Genomic DNA, 15,972 nt, shown 5'->3' on the forward strand with positions numbered 1-15,972 from the left:
GAAGAAGAAGAAGAAGAAGACGAAGACGAAGACGAAGACGAAGACGAAGACGAAGAAGAAGAAGAAGAAGAAGAAGAAGAAGAAGAAGAAGAAGAAGAAGAAGACACAAAAAGCACAATGAGTGTGTGTGTGTGTGTGTGTGTGTGTTAGCAGAGTTGTTCTTCACACCAACCTCCTTCACTTGAACTTCATTCTACCCTCTGGGGTCAACCGATGAAATTCACAATATCTCCCACAAAACATCCAGTTAAATACCTGAGGAAAACCGGGGACTTGGATTTGGTTATCAAGAGAGTAGTACAGGCTGGGGAGATAGCTCAGTAATATAAGTGCTTGCCTGGCAAACACAAGGTCCTGAGTTTAATCCCCAGTACCCAGAAAAATACGGGGGGGAGGGAGGGGGGAAGGGGGGGGAGAGAGAGAGTAATAGTAACTAAACCTAGGAAAAAGTGAACGAAGCCAATCAGGCTGCGTTGTGGGGGTATATGCAGGGCTCCGGGAGCAGGCTACTGCCATAAGGCACTAAAGATCCTTGTTTCCCCATTCCCAGTAGACCCGCCTTGGGCGCTTGAGTCATCCTGGCTCTGCCTGGACTGCCTGGCACCAAGTGGCCTAAATACCCTGAAAAACCCTTCCTGTTTTGGTTACTCTCCCCACAACAACCTTCGTTGCAATATTTTGTAGAAGGGAAGTGAGTGAGGCGGTTGGAAGCAAGAGAAGTGAAGAAGTGACCAGTGTTCATAGAAGGGAGAGGTGACTTCTTAAGTTACGTAAACTCTTAGGGGCTGCCCAAGAGATAAGCACGTCCTCCTGGAAGCGGGAGGGCTTCCCAGTACAAAAAAGAAACCAAAGCCCTTCTTCCCAGAGCCGCTCTCGGACCTCCTGCACCATGGTGAGTATGTGCTCTCAGGGTCTCTCTAGGGCAGCCCGAGGAAGCCCGGGGGCGGATGGGGCTTGTCCTGATCTCCGCTGTCTCGCAGGCGCCAGCTCGCTGCTTGTTGCTGTTGCTGCTGCCGCTGCTGCGAGTCTTAGCGGGCACCTCGCAGCCTCCACTGCTCGAGCCCTGCGAGCTGGACGACGAGGACATCCGCTGCGCCTGCAACTTCTTAGATCCGGAGCCCGACTGGTCCAGCGCCCTACAGTGTACGGTGGCCGTGGACGTGGAGATCCGAGCCGGCGGCCGCAGCCTGGAGCAGTTTCTGAAACGCGTGGACCTCCAGGCCGACCCGCGGCAGTACGTGGACCTGGTCAAGGCGCTGCGCGTGCGGCGGCTCACGGTGGGAGCCGCACAGGTTCCCGCTCCGCTCCTATTTGGTTTACTGCGGGTGCTAGCGTACTCGCGTCTCAAGGAACTGACGCTAGAGGACCTGGAAGTCACCGGCGCGCCGCCGCCTATGCCACTGGGAGCCACCGGACTTGGGATCTCCACCTTGCGCCTCCGCAACGTGTCGTGGGCGGCCGGCGGTGCGTGGCTCGCCCAAATGCAGCGGTGGCTCAAGCCGAGTCTCCTCAAGGTATTGAACATTGCCCAAGCAAATTCGCTTGTCCTAGCCTGCGAACAGGTCCTCAGTTTCCCAGCCCTCACCACCCTAGACCTGTCTGACAATCCTGGGCTAGGTGAGCGCGGACTGGTCGGGGTGCTCTGTCCCCACAAATTCTCGGCCCTTCAGAATCTAGTGCTACGCAATGCAGGGATGGAGACTCCCAACGGCGTGTGCGCTGGGCTGGTTACGGCTGGGGTGCAGCCCCACAGCCTGGACCTCAGTCACAACTCACTGCGCGCTACCCCAAACATTGGCGATCCCCAGTGCATCTGGCCTAGCACGCTAAACTCCCTCAATCTGTCATTTGCTGGGCTGGAGCAAGTGCCCCAGGGACTACCCGCCAAGCTCAACGTGCTGGATCTCAGCTGCAACAAGTTGAAGAGAGCGCCGCGGCTAGACGAGCTGCCCAAGGTGGGTAACCTATCACTGCAAGGAAATCCCTACCTCCTCGCTGAAGCCTCCTTCCTCCAAGAGAATGCTATGAACTCTGAACCTGGGATGGCCCTGGCCTGTGCACGTTCACACCTGGCAGTGGGAGTGTCGGGAACACTGGCTGTGCTCCAAGGGGTCCGAGGCTTTGCCTAAGCCACGGGAGAATGAATGTCCTTTTTTGGGAGCACCATCACAACACCAGCACTTCTTGATCAGCCAACCTTTTGCCTCAACTTTATTAAAATTTTAAACCACAAGTCATGTCATTCACTCCACAGATCTTTACTGGGTGTCTGCTATGTTCTGGGCTCAGGGTTGGATAGGGAAATCTTCTTCACCTTTAATCCCTAGAAAATCTGTCTGCCCAAAAAAAGAAATGTAGGGCAGGAAGGGACAAAGAAATGTTGCCTGGGGCCAGGGAGATGGCTCAGTAGAATAAGCGCTTGCCTGGCAAGTGCAAGGATCTGAGTTCAATCCCCGGTTCTGCCAAAAAAGAAGGAAGGAAGGAAAGAAGGAAGGAAGGAAGGAAGGAAGGAAGGAAGGAAGGAAGGAAGGAAGAAAGAAAGAAAGAAAGAAAGAAAGAAAGAAAGAAAGAAAGAAATGTTACCTGGTTAAACTGTGTGAGAGAAAAAAATGTGTATTCGGGGATTTCCAAACAGGTTACTGGCACAAGGGTGAAAGGGTATTGAATGGTAAACATACCTTGGAGGATACAGAATGTTTCCTCTCTGGCTCACTTTCCAAGAGCCAAAGGTAGTAAGCTCCAGAGCCATTTATTTATTTGCTTTCTCTTTCTTCCCCACCCCACCTCCAGAGGAGACAAATTTCACAATTGCAGAGTTTCAAAATGGGATCCTCTCCTATGGTGCAAAACTCCTGCACCCTAACAGGTGCAGGGGGCTTCACTGTATTCACACCTTGGCCATGGGGAATTGGGGTATGGAAACAGATGTGAGATGTAATCTACTACTGAACCACAGATCTGTCGTGTTAATGTGTGTGTGAATGACCTTTTCAGAGCCCCCTTTATTGATACAGGGTTTATTGTAGCTACAACGCTACAGTAATCAAGACTGATACTATCATAAAGGCATACATATAAATAATGGAATATGCATATATATGATAAAATTACTTTTGAGAAGGTGCCAAGACCATTCAGTAAGGAAAAAACATTTTAATAAATATTGCTGGGGAAGCCGGATATCTTCATCCAAAAGCATGAAGTGGATCCTTATCTAAAACTACATATAAAAACTAATAAAATGGATCAAAGACATAAATATCATATCTAGAATGATAAACTCTTAAAATATAGGATAAAACTTTGCAATGTTAGATTTGGATATGACACCAAATGTATAGATAACAAAAGAAAAAATAGGCTAATGACTTCATGAAAAAAATTTAAATTTGTGTATCAAAAGATACTCTCAACAGAGTAGAAAGAATGAGACAAAATATTTGTAATTTGTATTTCTTTTTTTTTTTGTGGAACCAGTGATTGAACTCAGGCCCTTGCACTTGCTAGGGAGGCACTTATTCCACTGAGCTATCTCCCCGGCCCCTGTAATTTTTTTTTTAAAGTTTATTTATTTATTGTGTGTGTGTGTGTGTGTGTGTGTGTGTGTGTGTGTGGCCAGCTCAGCCCACCAGGGGGCGGGGCTGGCTGGCATGTGGTGCTGGGGGATTGAACCGCGGTCCCTGTGCTTTGGCTAAGCTTGTTCTAAGTAGGTGCTTTAGACCACTGAGCCATCTCACCAGCGCCCCCCCCCCGTAATTTATATTTCTGACAAAGAGTTAATATCCAAAACATGTAAAGAACTCCCAAAATGCAACAACAGAAAAATAGTCCAATTCAAAAATGGGCAAAGGACTTGAATAGACCATTTCCCTAAAGAGAAGCACATAAAAAGATGCTCAGCATCACTAATTTTTTTTTAATTATTTATTTATTTATTTATTTGTGTGTGTGTGTGTGTGTGGCCAGCTCAGCCCACCAGGGGGCGGGGCTGGCTGGCATGTGGTGCTGGGGGATCGAACCGCGGTCCCTGTGCTTTGCTAAGCTTGTTCTAAGTAGGTGCTCTAGACCACTGAGCCATCTCACCAGCCCCCACTAATTATTAATGTAAAGCAAATCAAAACTCCAATGAAGTAGGAGGAGAGTTGAGCTCAGGAATTACCAATCAAGTATCCGTCTTTCAAAAAGAGTCTCCCCAACTGAATTTGGTGACCCTAACTGAATTTGGAGACTGGAAACTAGTCTGTAGGCATGTGATTTATATTTTTTCTGAAAGTATCCAGCAGCTTATAGACAAGATTCATTCATCTAAGGTTAAGGTAGAAATTCAGGGCATCTCATGAAGCCCAAAGATTGAACTAATAGAGAATGGCTGAATAATGTATCCTAGAGAAGGAAGTGAAGCAATAAGGGGAATATGACTAGGACAGAAACAAGGTCTTCACTTCCACATGGCACTTTGTGGTCAGATAGTTGGTGTGTTGTGATGGATTTTAGGCTGAAAGAATGAGATGTGCTCTTAGGGCTTCCTTTTCTGAGTCAAATCTGCTTCCCTGCAGCTTCCTTCCTCTTTTGTCTTGGTTCTGTCATCCAGAACCAAGCATACACTAGCTCTAGCTCTTTTCACTGAGTTACTAAGGAAAGAGGTTTGGTCTTTTAAAAATATCTCTCTCTCTCTCTCTCTCTCTCTCTCTCTCTCTCTCTCTCACACACACACACAGAGTCTTCTCTTTTCCAACACAAACTCTTCAGCCATTGTTGTTGTTTTTTTTGTTTTTGTTTTTTTGCGGAACCGGGGATTGAATTCAGGCCCTTGTGCTTGCCAGTCCACTGAGCCATCTCCCTCTCCACCCCAGCCTAATGCTCAAGGCTCCTTTATGCATTCCAACATGGGAGGCTTTTTAAAGCACTCTTAAAATCACATGCAGGGGAGAACACTGAAACATTGACTTGAATCTTTGCGCATATTTAGGTTTTCCATTTTTTTTTATTTTATTTTGGGGGGGCAGCTCAGCCCACCAGGGGGTGGGGCTGGCATGTGGTGCTGGGGGATTGAACCGCGATCCCTGTGCTTTGCTAAACTTGTTCTAAGTAGGTGCTTTAAACCACTGAGCCATCTCACCAGCCCCATCTTTTTTTTTTTTTTAAAGTCAGAGCCTCACTATAGAGTTCAGACTGGCCTTGAACTCACTATGTAGCACAGATTGGCCTCCAGCACACAGTGAGCCTCCTGTCTCAGCCTCTTTAAGCCTCTTAATGTGTGTGTGCCATCATGCCCAGCACATACCTAGCTGTTAAAGGTATGATACTATGTGTGATAAATCTGATATTGTAGGTATGTTTAAGAAAGAGTACTTAAAAAAGAGAAAGAGTGCTTGACAAATACATCACAAAGAAATAAAATTACAGAGCAAAAACAGGAATATAGACATGGGAATCTTCAACAAAATATTAGCAAACCAAATCCCCAGAATATAAAAGGAATTACACACCATGAGTAATTGGACTTCACCCCAAGAGTAAAACATTAGCTCAATATCTAAAAACCACTATAGGGGCTGGTGAGATGGCTCAGTGGTCTAAAGCACCTACTTGGAACAAACTTAGCAAAGAAAGGGACCGTGATTCAATCCCCCAGCACCACATGCCAGCCAGGGCCGCCCCCTGGAGGGATAAGCTGGTCATACACACACACACACACACACACACACACACACACACACACACACAAATAAATAAAAAAAATTTAAAAAAAATTAAAAAAATAAAAACCACTATAATATAATACATCAATAAGATAAAAAAACAAAAATTTCAAGATTATCTAACTAGATACAGAAGAAACATTTGATAAAATCCAAGTCCAAGTAGGGAATTTCCTTGCATGATAAAAAAAATCTACAAAAAAATTAGTTGGGATCATACCTAGTGTTGCCTATGTCAGAAACAAAACAAAGATGTCTGTTCTCACCATCTCTATTCAAAGTTATGCTAGAAGTTCTAGTCATGACTATTATGAAAAAGAAATAAAGGGCATGTTGATTATAAGGCTAGAAATAGTACTGTCTCAACTCACAGATGATATAGTCATGGATATAGAATATTTTATGGAACTAGGCAGGCATGACAATACATGGCTATAATCCCACTTGAGAGGTTGAGACAGGAATGTTGTGATTCTGAATTTACCACCAGCCTGGGCAACTTAGTGAGAACCTGTGTCAAAATAAAATAAATAGGGCTGGTGAGATGGCTCAGTGGTCTAAAGCACCTACTTAGAACAGTTAAGCCAAGCAAAGCGCAGGGACCACGGTTCAATCCCCCAGCACCACATGCCAGCCAGCCCCACCCCCTGGTGGGCTGAGCTGGCCACACACACACACAAAATAAATAAATAAATAAATAAATAAAATTTAAAAAAAATAAAATAAAAAATAAAATAAATAGAAAGGAGCTGGAGAAATATAAAGGAATTCAGAGGATGTAGCTCAGGGGATATAGCTGGAGTATAGCACTTGCTTAGCATGCGCAAGGGCCTAGGTTTAATCCTCAGAAACACTACCATCACACAAATAATCCTATCATTTTGCTAAAATACATTAGTAATAATCCACAAGTTCAGCAATATCACAAGATACAAGCTAAATAAGCCAAAATCTATTGTACATTATGAGAACATTCTGAAAATCAAATTAAGAAAACAGTTTCAAGGTGAACATGGTGGCACATACCTGCGATCCTAGCACTCTTGTGGACTAAGGCAAGAAAAATTGAAAGTGTGAGCCCATCTGGACAATTTAATGATTTAGTGAGTCCATATCTCAAAATAAAAAAAAGAGCTGAGAAATATAGCTCAGAGTGAAGGAGTTGTTTTTGCATCTTCTAGTCTGTTCCATTAGTCCTTGGGTCTGTTTATTTGCCAGTACCATGCTTCTTTTATCATAGCAGCTTTGCAATATAATTTCAAGTCAGAGATTGTAATGCCCCCTGCCTTGCCTTGGTTGCCTAGGACTGCCTTTACTATTTTAGTTCTCTCTCTCTCTCTCTCTCTCTCTCTCTCTCTCTCTCTCTCTCTCTCTCTTTGGCAGAACTGGGGATTGAACTCAGGCCCTTGTGCTTGCCAGGCAATCACTTATTCTACTGTTGTCTCCCCAGCCCCTATTTTAGTTCTCTTCTGGCTCCAAATGAATTTTAGGATTGTTTTCTCTAAGATATGCTCTTATAATTTTTATTTGGATTGTATTAAATCTGCATAGCAATTTTGGAACTATGGCATTATTCAGTATTATACTGGAAGTGTTAGCCAGAACAATTAAACAGGAAAAAGAAAAAAAAAAGCATACCAATGGAAAGGAAAAAGTAAAACTGTATAGTATTTCTAAATGACAGATCTCATACAGTACATAGAAAATCTTGTAAAATCCACAAAAAAATAAAAACAATTAAAAAATAATAAATAAGTTCAGCAGCTTCAGAATACATAATAAACACAGAGTACATGATAAAAATTAGTTGTATTGACCCAGGCGTAGAGGAACATGCCTGTAATCCTAGGATTCTAGGAGGCTTAGGCAGGAAGATTTCAAATTAGAGCCCAGTCTAGGCAACTTAATAAGTCTCTGTCAAAATAAAAAATAAAGAAATGTTGGGGATGTAACCCTGGGAGAAAAAAAATTCCTGGATTCATTCTCCAGTACCACAATATACATAAATTAAATTAAATTTTATTTATTCTTTTGAGACAGGGTCTTGCTACGCAACTCGGGCTGGCCTTGTGTTCACTTTTGTAGCCCACAGGCTGGTCTCAGACTCACAGCAATCCTCCTGTCTCAACTTTTCAAGTACTGGGATTACAGGGATGTGCAACCACACCCAGTTCAATAAATTAAATTTTAAATAATAAAAATTGTAAAAAGGCAGAGTATGTAGCTGTGTGAGGGTGCTGAATTCAATCCCCAGTAGGGTCAAAAAGTAGTTTTTTTGTTGTGTTTTTCACATTAGTAATGAAAAATCTAAGAAAAGTATTTATTTATTTATTTATTTATGTATTTATTTTTGGTACTGGGGATTGAACTCAAAATCTTGCACTTGCTGGGCAGGCACTTATACCACTGAGCTGTTTACCTGGCCCCCTAAGGAAAAAAAAAATTTAAATTCTACTTACAGTGACAGCCTCCTCACAAAAAAAAAAAAAAAAATTACCAACGAAGTAAAATATTTGTGCAGTGAAAGATAGGTTGGAAGAAATTAAAGAAAACCTAAATCAATGGAAAGACAGTCTATGTTCAGGGCTTGAAAGAACCAGTGTGCTTAAGATGCCAGTAGCAGTCAAAGCAGTTTACAAATTCAATACAATTCCAATTTTTTTTTTTCCTGTGGTTCCGGGGATTTAACGCAATTCCTTTATTTATTTATTTATTTATTTATTTATTTATTTATTTTGCTCCGAATGCCTTCAGGGCAGGTTTGGCTGGCTTGAGTTGTGGGGATCAAACCACAGCAACCTGAGCCTGACTGCTTTGTTGAAGCAGCCACTTAAAGAATTGAGCTAAGGGGCAGGCCCCCAACAATTCCAAAACTTTAACTGGAATTCCAGTACTCTGGGAGGCTGAGGCAGAAATATCATAAGTTTGAGCCCAACCTGAAAAATTTAGCTACTTAGAAAGATTCTGTTTCAAATTAAAATTTGAAATTAAAAAGGGCTGGATGTAGCTCAGTGTGAAGGAAGGCCCAATCGCTAGTATTTCTCTTAAAATCTGTTGGCATATATATGGAGAAATAAGGACCTTCACACTTTGCTGGAGGGAGGGCAAAATAGTGCAGTGACTCTGAAGACAATTTGGCAGTTCCTCAAAACCTTAAGTGTATACTTCCCAGTCACAATGAATTTCACTCCTTGGAATATACTCACAGGAAATTAAGACATATATTTGTACAGAAATGTACACATAAATACAGAATTTATATAAGCATTATTCAAAATAAACAAAAAGTAAAAACAGCCCAACTGTCCAACAAGTTATAAACTGTGATCTATACATATGATGAACTATTATTCATCCAAAACGGAACAAAGTTGTGATATGCACCACTACTTGAACCCCTAAAACCAATATTAAGTAGAAGGAGCTAGACACTAAAGTCACATATTGTTTGATTTACTTCATGTAACACATCCAGAACAGCCAAATCCATAGACAGACAGCTGATCAGTGGTTACCCCAGGAAAGGAAGGGAAAAGTAGGAAATGATTACTTAATTGGTATAGTGCATGTTTTGAGATGATGAAAAAGTTTTACAACCAGAGAGAACTAATAGTTGCACAACAGTGTGAATATACTAAGTGCCACTGGATTGTACACTTTAAAATGTTTGATTATATGTAATGTGAATTTCATTCCAATTTTAGACAACCCCAAGGGAAAACAAAATGGAACTGTAAACAGTTACAGATCACTATGATAAATATGATAAATGAAATGTTTAAGGACTGACTTTTTTGTTTTCCCCAGCTCTAAACAATTTTATTAATCACAGGAGAAGTCAGCTGGAGTATAGCCTGGGCCTGCGGCCCTTGCAGTTGACAGCTGCAGGGAGTGTCATCTTTTCAGTCACTGGGAGCATAGAGGCCTGGCCCCTCCTGCTGGACTTCCACACAAACCCACACATGTACACACTCACACACACAGCCATAAATGATATCAGAGATAAAAAAAATATTTAGAGATACTAACAGATCCTAAAAGGGTGGTAAGGGAGTCTTTAAGGAACTCTTAGGCCCATTAGAATCAAAGTGAAGTTTATTTGGGTCCTACAGGGTTGAAATCAGGTTCTAATAATACACAAATGTAAATGTACGAAAGAACTAATGGGTGCAAAACCTCAAAACTACAGGAAAAAACAAAATTTCAAAATTGAAAATTCAACATCTGTTGTTTTAAACATTCATTTTAAAAATAGATGTTCTTTTAGATTTTTATTGTGCTTTGTTACAATCTATTTTTGGCAACAAATGAAAAGTGAACTCTGATCAGATGATAAGATTATACTCCACAAAGCAATGTTTCATGAATGCTTATAGTTAGTCTATAGTCAGCTCAGCTTCCAGTATCAACTTGGTATCTCTTATGGGACTTAAGCAAGAATGACAACAGTACATTGCAAAATGGTACATCCTTTAAGATAATCTGTATTTTACAAAATACAATTTTTAGGGCCAGGGAGATGACTCAGTACAGTGAGTGCTTGCCTGGAAAGCGCAAGTGACTGAGTTTAATCCCCAGTTCCGCAAAAAACAAAAACAAAAACAAAAAAACAATTTTTAGGATAGCAAAGTGTATTCATAGTCTACAACCAAAACAAATAAAAAGAATTTTAAAAATATGTGTTGCTTTGCCCTTGTTGGACACAATACAATTATTGGCTATTTTTTAAAGTATTTCAGTTAATCAAGTTCTCATTGTACTGCAAAAACACTGACCAGGCGTGATGGTACACACATGTAATCCCTAATAATCCCTAAGGATGCTGAAGCAGGAGGATTATTGTGAATTTGAGGGTAGTGTGGGCTGCAAAGTGAGTTCAAGATCAACCTGAACTGCATAGTGAAGCCCTTTCTCAAAAAGACAAAAGCAAAAAAAAAGAACCTCTGACTTTTTCAAAGATAAGAAATAGTTCTTTTATTTGTTATAACAAAAATTAAGCTTAAAAGCATATTTAAATTTATTCTTAAACACAAACATTTATTTTCAATTGTTATAAGCAATGAAAATTAATGGTATATAAAGAAGGTAGTCTTGTTATATGTGCAATTTTCTAGATATCTAAAGATGTAAAGCAATTCTTTCATTCTACTCACTTTTCACAGCTCAATCTAATAGGTAGTATTTCCCCAGTTTCTTTCCAATAAACAATGTCTTCCTTTATTCCAGGCATGGTGAGTATGCCTATAATCTCAGTACTCTTGGGGGCTGAGACAGGAGGCTCCATTACAAGTTTGAGTCCTGCCCTGGGTATCTTACTGAAAACTTGTCTCAAAATAAAAAATGAAAAAGGGCTAGGGTTGTAATTCAGTGTGAAGGCTCTGGATTCAAAGGCCAGTAGTGCAAAAATAAAAATTTTCTTTTAAGAAAGAAAAAATTGGGGCTGGGGAGATGGCTCAGTGGAATAAGTGCTTCCTTGGCAAGCACAAGAGCTTGAGTTCAATCCCTGGTTCTGGAAAAAAAAAAAACCTCAAGGAAAGAAAAAATTAACTATAGAATTACTATACAACCCAGAAATTCCACTCTCAATTCTAAGAGAAATAAAAATATAAGTCCTCAGAAAAACCTGTACAAAAAGCTCATAGAAGCATTATTCTTAATAGTTGAATGGTAGCATCAATTCAAATGTCCATCAAGTGAACAAAGAATAAACAAAATACTTATCCACTCTTGTGTAACAAAGAATTTGGCCAGATATTGTTCCTAGGCCCTGGGAGGTTGTGTCTCTCCCTTTGGTTTGTTCAGATTTGTAGACTTTCCTACAATAAAACTATAATAATGCATAACACAGTCCTGAGTTCTGTGAATTCTAGTAAGTCATTGACTTGAGAGGATAGTAAGAATTTCCAAATTTGTATCTGCTAATCATAAGAAAGTGTGTCCTGGGAGTCCCCCCCAAGTTTCAGGCTCATGCCTAAGTGAGGGCAATCTTATGAGGCTGTACCCTTATGTTGTGAAGTTTGGTCCAACTATGGATTGTTGGCTCAAGAAATCATTGCAATTGGTGTCAGGAGAAGCATAATTTGCTAAAGCAACACTGATTCACTAAAATACAGTAGTTCCTCCTTATCTTCAGGCTATATGTTCCAAACCCATCAGTGGGTGCCTCAGGTAACAGATAGTACTGAACCCATTTATACTGTTAGGTTGTTTTCCCCCTATACATACCTATGAGAAAGTTTAGTTTATAAAGTTTAGTTTTTAAACAATTAGTTTTTAGTTTATAAACTTAGGCACAGTAAAAGATTAGCAACAATAACTAATGATCAAATAGAACAATTATAACAATATGTAGTAGGTAAACATCTTTACTGCAATAATATGACAATGGATATGGTAACCCACATGGCTGCTAAGTGACTGACAGACAGTATAAACTCTGTGGATATGCTGTGTAAAGGAGTGATTCATATCCTGTTTAGGACAGGATAGGGTTGCACTAAATTTCTTAACGCTACCCAAGCAGATGCGCAATTTGAAACTTAACAAATTATTTCTAGAATTTTCCACGTATTGTTTTCTGACCACAGTTGACCCAAATAAATAAAACAGTGGGTAGTGAAACTGTGAATAACGAATGACTATTGTATGTGGTTTGTGAAGAAAAAGAAAGGAAGCAAAATGAGGAATTTGGTTCCTGGATGGGTTGCAACAGGGCTTTACCAATGGGTATGGAACAATGGCTGTGCTGTGGTCAGTTATCAGAGACAGACATTACCAGTGGAATTTAGAAGTGACAGAATCCAACTTGTGAAAAGTTGAATGTATGAGAAAATGTAAACTAACAAAATAAAAGCTGAATATAAAATCCCTTGGCTACTGTTCATTGTAATGGCTAAAATTACAGTATAGGTGAATCAAGCTGGAGATAGGTAGGGTGGCACACACCTATGATCCCAGCACTCAGAGGACCAAGGCAGAAGGACTCCTAGGAGCCTGAAGTCATCCTGGGCTATATAACGAGTTCAGATGCCAACCTGAAATACATATAAGACCCTATCTCAAAGAAAAAAAAAGTAAGAAAGAAAAGCTGGGCATGGTGGCACATGCCTGTAATTCCAGCACTCAGTAGGCTGGAGCAGAAAAAAATCAGTGAATTCAAGGCCAGCCTGGGCTACATAGTGAGTTGAAGACCAGCCTGGACTGCATACCAAGATGCTGTTTCAAAAAATATGCTGATATTCTGGCCAGTTTGAGCTACAGCCTCCAGTCCCATGGTTATCATGAAGCAATAAGTTGGGGAAGAGTCTGATGCGGGGATTTTTAGAGTCCGGCTGGAGGTATGCCCACTAGCCTCAGGGACATTTCTGAAAGGAAATGTTATGCTAAAGCAACAGACAAAGGATGCTAGGCTGACTCAATAGAATGAGATGCTGGGGACTTGGCTCAGTGGCACAAGGGCCTTCCTGGCAAGTGTAAGGTCCTAAGTTTTATTTTCTTCCCACCCCCCCCCAAAAAAAAAGAATGGGGAAAGGACAAAGGAGAGGGAGTCATCTCAGCAGGGTGGAAATCTTTGAGCAATTTTCAAGAAAATGGGATGAACAAAAACAATGCAATATTCTGAGACATTAGGCAGATCACTGGGAGCCTCTACTGCTCCTTCAACAATGAAGGGCCCTAAACAAATATGACTTACTCTTGTTTGGAGAATTCAAGAAACTTAACTTTGGGTGACCTGGGGCAATAGTCCCACAACCATAAGGATCAGTGACAAAAGGATTAGTCAGTGGTTTAAATCTTCCACTTGACCCCCACTGCAGACCCAAACATATGATCCCTACAGCCTCCAACAAAACTGTAACTATACACAGGCCTTAGGCACATGAAAGAGTAAAATTGTCAGAGTGTCAGAGTGGAGAGGAGACATTTCTGGGATTTAGACCTAGGAGCCACGTGCACCATAGCGCCCCCTAGTGATGCCCTAATTGGGATTATATCAAGACTTACAAATGAGTTCCATTCCAGGTGAATGTAAGTTGGATTCATTGGTAAATCTGACAAAGTGACTCCAAAAACAAATTATGACATAAACATACAATGTAAAAAACCAAACACAGGCATTGTGCAGTAAGCACACAGTAGCACAATTGTGACAATGTCTAGCAGACATGTGAGCTACTTCAGAGATTTGTGTGCATCAAAGAATGTTTCTAGTTTGAGGTCTGTTCTTATGTATGTTTGCAACTTCAATGTTCCTAACTTGGGGATTTGCAATGGTTGCTGGGACTGAAAGATGAAATGGAATATTTGACCAGGAGTGATTCTAACTCCTTTACTTGGATAGTTTCAGAAAATGAATATTACATCAAAATGAAGAACATTTCCCAGACCTAGTGTTAGGCCTGCAATCCTAGAATTTTGGGAAGATGAGGCAAGAGGATAACAAGTTGAAGCCTAGCTTGGGCAACTTAGTTATCTAGGGAGATTCCATCTCAAAAACAAAAACAAAATACATAAATAACAACAACAAAACAAAGGTTGGGAATATAACTTAGTGCAAAGACCCTAGATTAACCCCTAGTATAACAACAACAAAACAAAATAAATCTAAAATATGTCGATGAAGTTCCAGTGGAGACTAGTTAGAGATGCAAGGATTAGTGAAACAAAGGTAAAACTTTGCAATTAAACCACATCTTTTTTTTTTTTTTTTTTTTTTTTGCAGAACCAGGGATTGAACTCAGGCCCTTGCACTTGCCAGGCAAACACTTATTTTACTGAGCTATCTCCCTGGCCATAAACTTTGTAATTAAAATAGATATGTTTGAGCCAAACTTAAAAGAGATGAACAGCATCTCTTTTAGCTGAAGGTATTATGGGGATATTGCATTATTGGATATATAAGGGGATATTGTATCCAACTGGGGAACATTCTCTCTAGTATTATAAAACAGAGGGCATGCAAATCCACTCTTTAGGCAATATCAATTGGATATTGTAAGGACTCAGATTGGATATATTGCCCACAGGAGACCAAATTATAGGAATTATAGAGCCTTTATTAATAGCCAGCAACAATATGCTTCCCCTTTCCAAACTGGAAAGCACAAAAGGCCCAGTTCTTTGTTCCCTACCCGCTTTTATTTATTTATTTATTTATTTATTTATTTTTTGGTGGAACCAGGGATTGAACTCAGGCCTTTGCGCTTGCCAGGGAAGTGCTTATTCCACTAAGCCATCTCCCCGGCCCCCTCTACCCACTTTTATAGTTTCTTTGTTACTGTGGCAACCGGGCAGGAATGTGATGTCCCTATATCCTATAGGTGTGAGGTCTTGGGCAAAGGGATTTATGGCTAAGCATGGGCAAATAGTCTGTCTCTTATTGCCCTTAATCTGTCCTGTTTCCTCCTTATCTCCTACATGTCTGTGAAATTCTGACAGGGCAGGGGAAGGAGTGAGGAATGGGGTAATTTAGGCAAGGCTACTTCTATGTAAATACTTCAGGCAGGGGTCAAACTAAATTGAAGGGGCCAGGGGGATAACTCAGTGGAATAAATGCTTCCCTGGCAAGCACAAGGGCCTGAGTTCAATCCCCGGTTCCATAAAAAGAAAAACAAACTAAACTAAATTGAACTGCCTCAGTCTCTACTACTTCCAAAAGTGAATAGGATATTATGCTAGATGCCATCCCTTACATGATAAATGGGAATCAATAAGACTAACTAAACCCACACAAGTCATTAACTTAAATTAGTTTAAAATAGGTGCTAAAGTGTCAGAAGAGACAAATTCAACATACAATAGTCCTTGTAAAGTGCAGGCTGGGGTCTATCATAAGAGCCTATGTGCTCCACCCAGTGATAGCTCCTGGGACTTTGGACCAGAGACTTTCCATTTGAGAAGAAATTACTAGCTTGCTACCAGACATTAAATGAAATTGCCACCTGTAGCTGAAAGACATAAAATAATCTAAAACATGAAATATGCCTAATATTTTGAGAGGTGTGGGAGAAAAATTCTCTTAATGTGAGTGAAGTATTCAAAAGAGTTCCATAACAAAATGGAAATGGTTCATGTAGGAGCATATTACTAGAGAAATGTAAGGAAAAACTCTGCCCACTATATTTCCAAAACATAGACTTTTTTTCCATCTAAAGCAGGCTGAAACCACCTGAGAAATTGCTATAGTCTTATTACAACTAGGACAGTGTTCTAATGAACAAGTTTTTAAAATCTTTTTTCATTTTTTTTATTTATTTATTTATTTTTAATT

General features: G+C 40.6%; 1 protein-coding gene across 1 annotated transcript; it reads left to right on the top strand.

Annotated features, from left to right (window-relative positions):
- Window positions 1-547: 547 nt before the first annotated feature.
- Window positions 548-2,233, top strand: Cd14 (CD14 molecule). The gene is made up of 2 exons (XM_004643280.2): window positions 548-892; window positions 981-2,233. The coding sequence occupies exons 1-2, from the start codon at window positions 890-892 to the stop codon at window positions 2,127-2,129; spliced, it is 1,152 nt and encodes a 383-aa protein (XP_004643337.2). The 5' UTR covers window positions 548-889; the 3' UTR covers window positions 2,130-2,233.
- Window positions 2,234-15,972: the final 13,739 nt, after the last annotated feature.

The sequence above is a fragment of the Octodon degus genome, unplaced genomic scaffold (genome assembly GCF_000260255.1).
Source record: "Octodon degus isolate 3935 unplaced genomic scaffold, OctDeg1.0 scaffold00169, whole genome shotgun sequence".
Lineage (NCBI taxonomy): Eukaryota > Metazoa > Chordata > Mammalia > Rodentia > Octodontidae > Octodon > Octodon degus.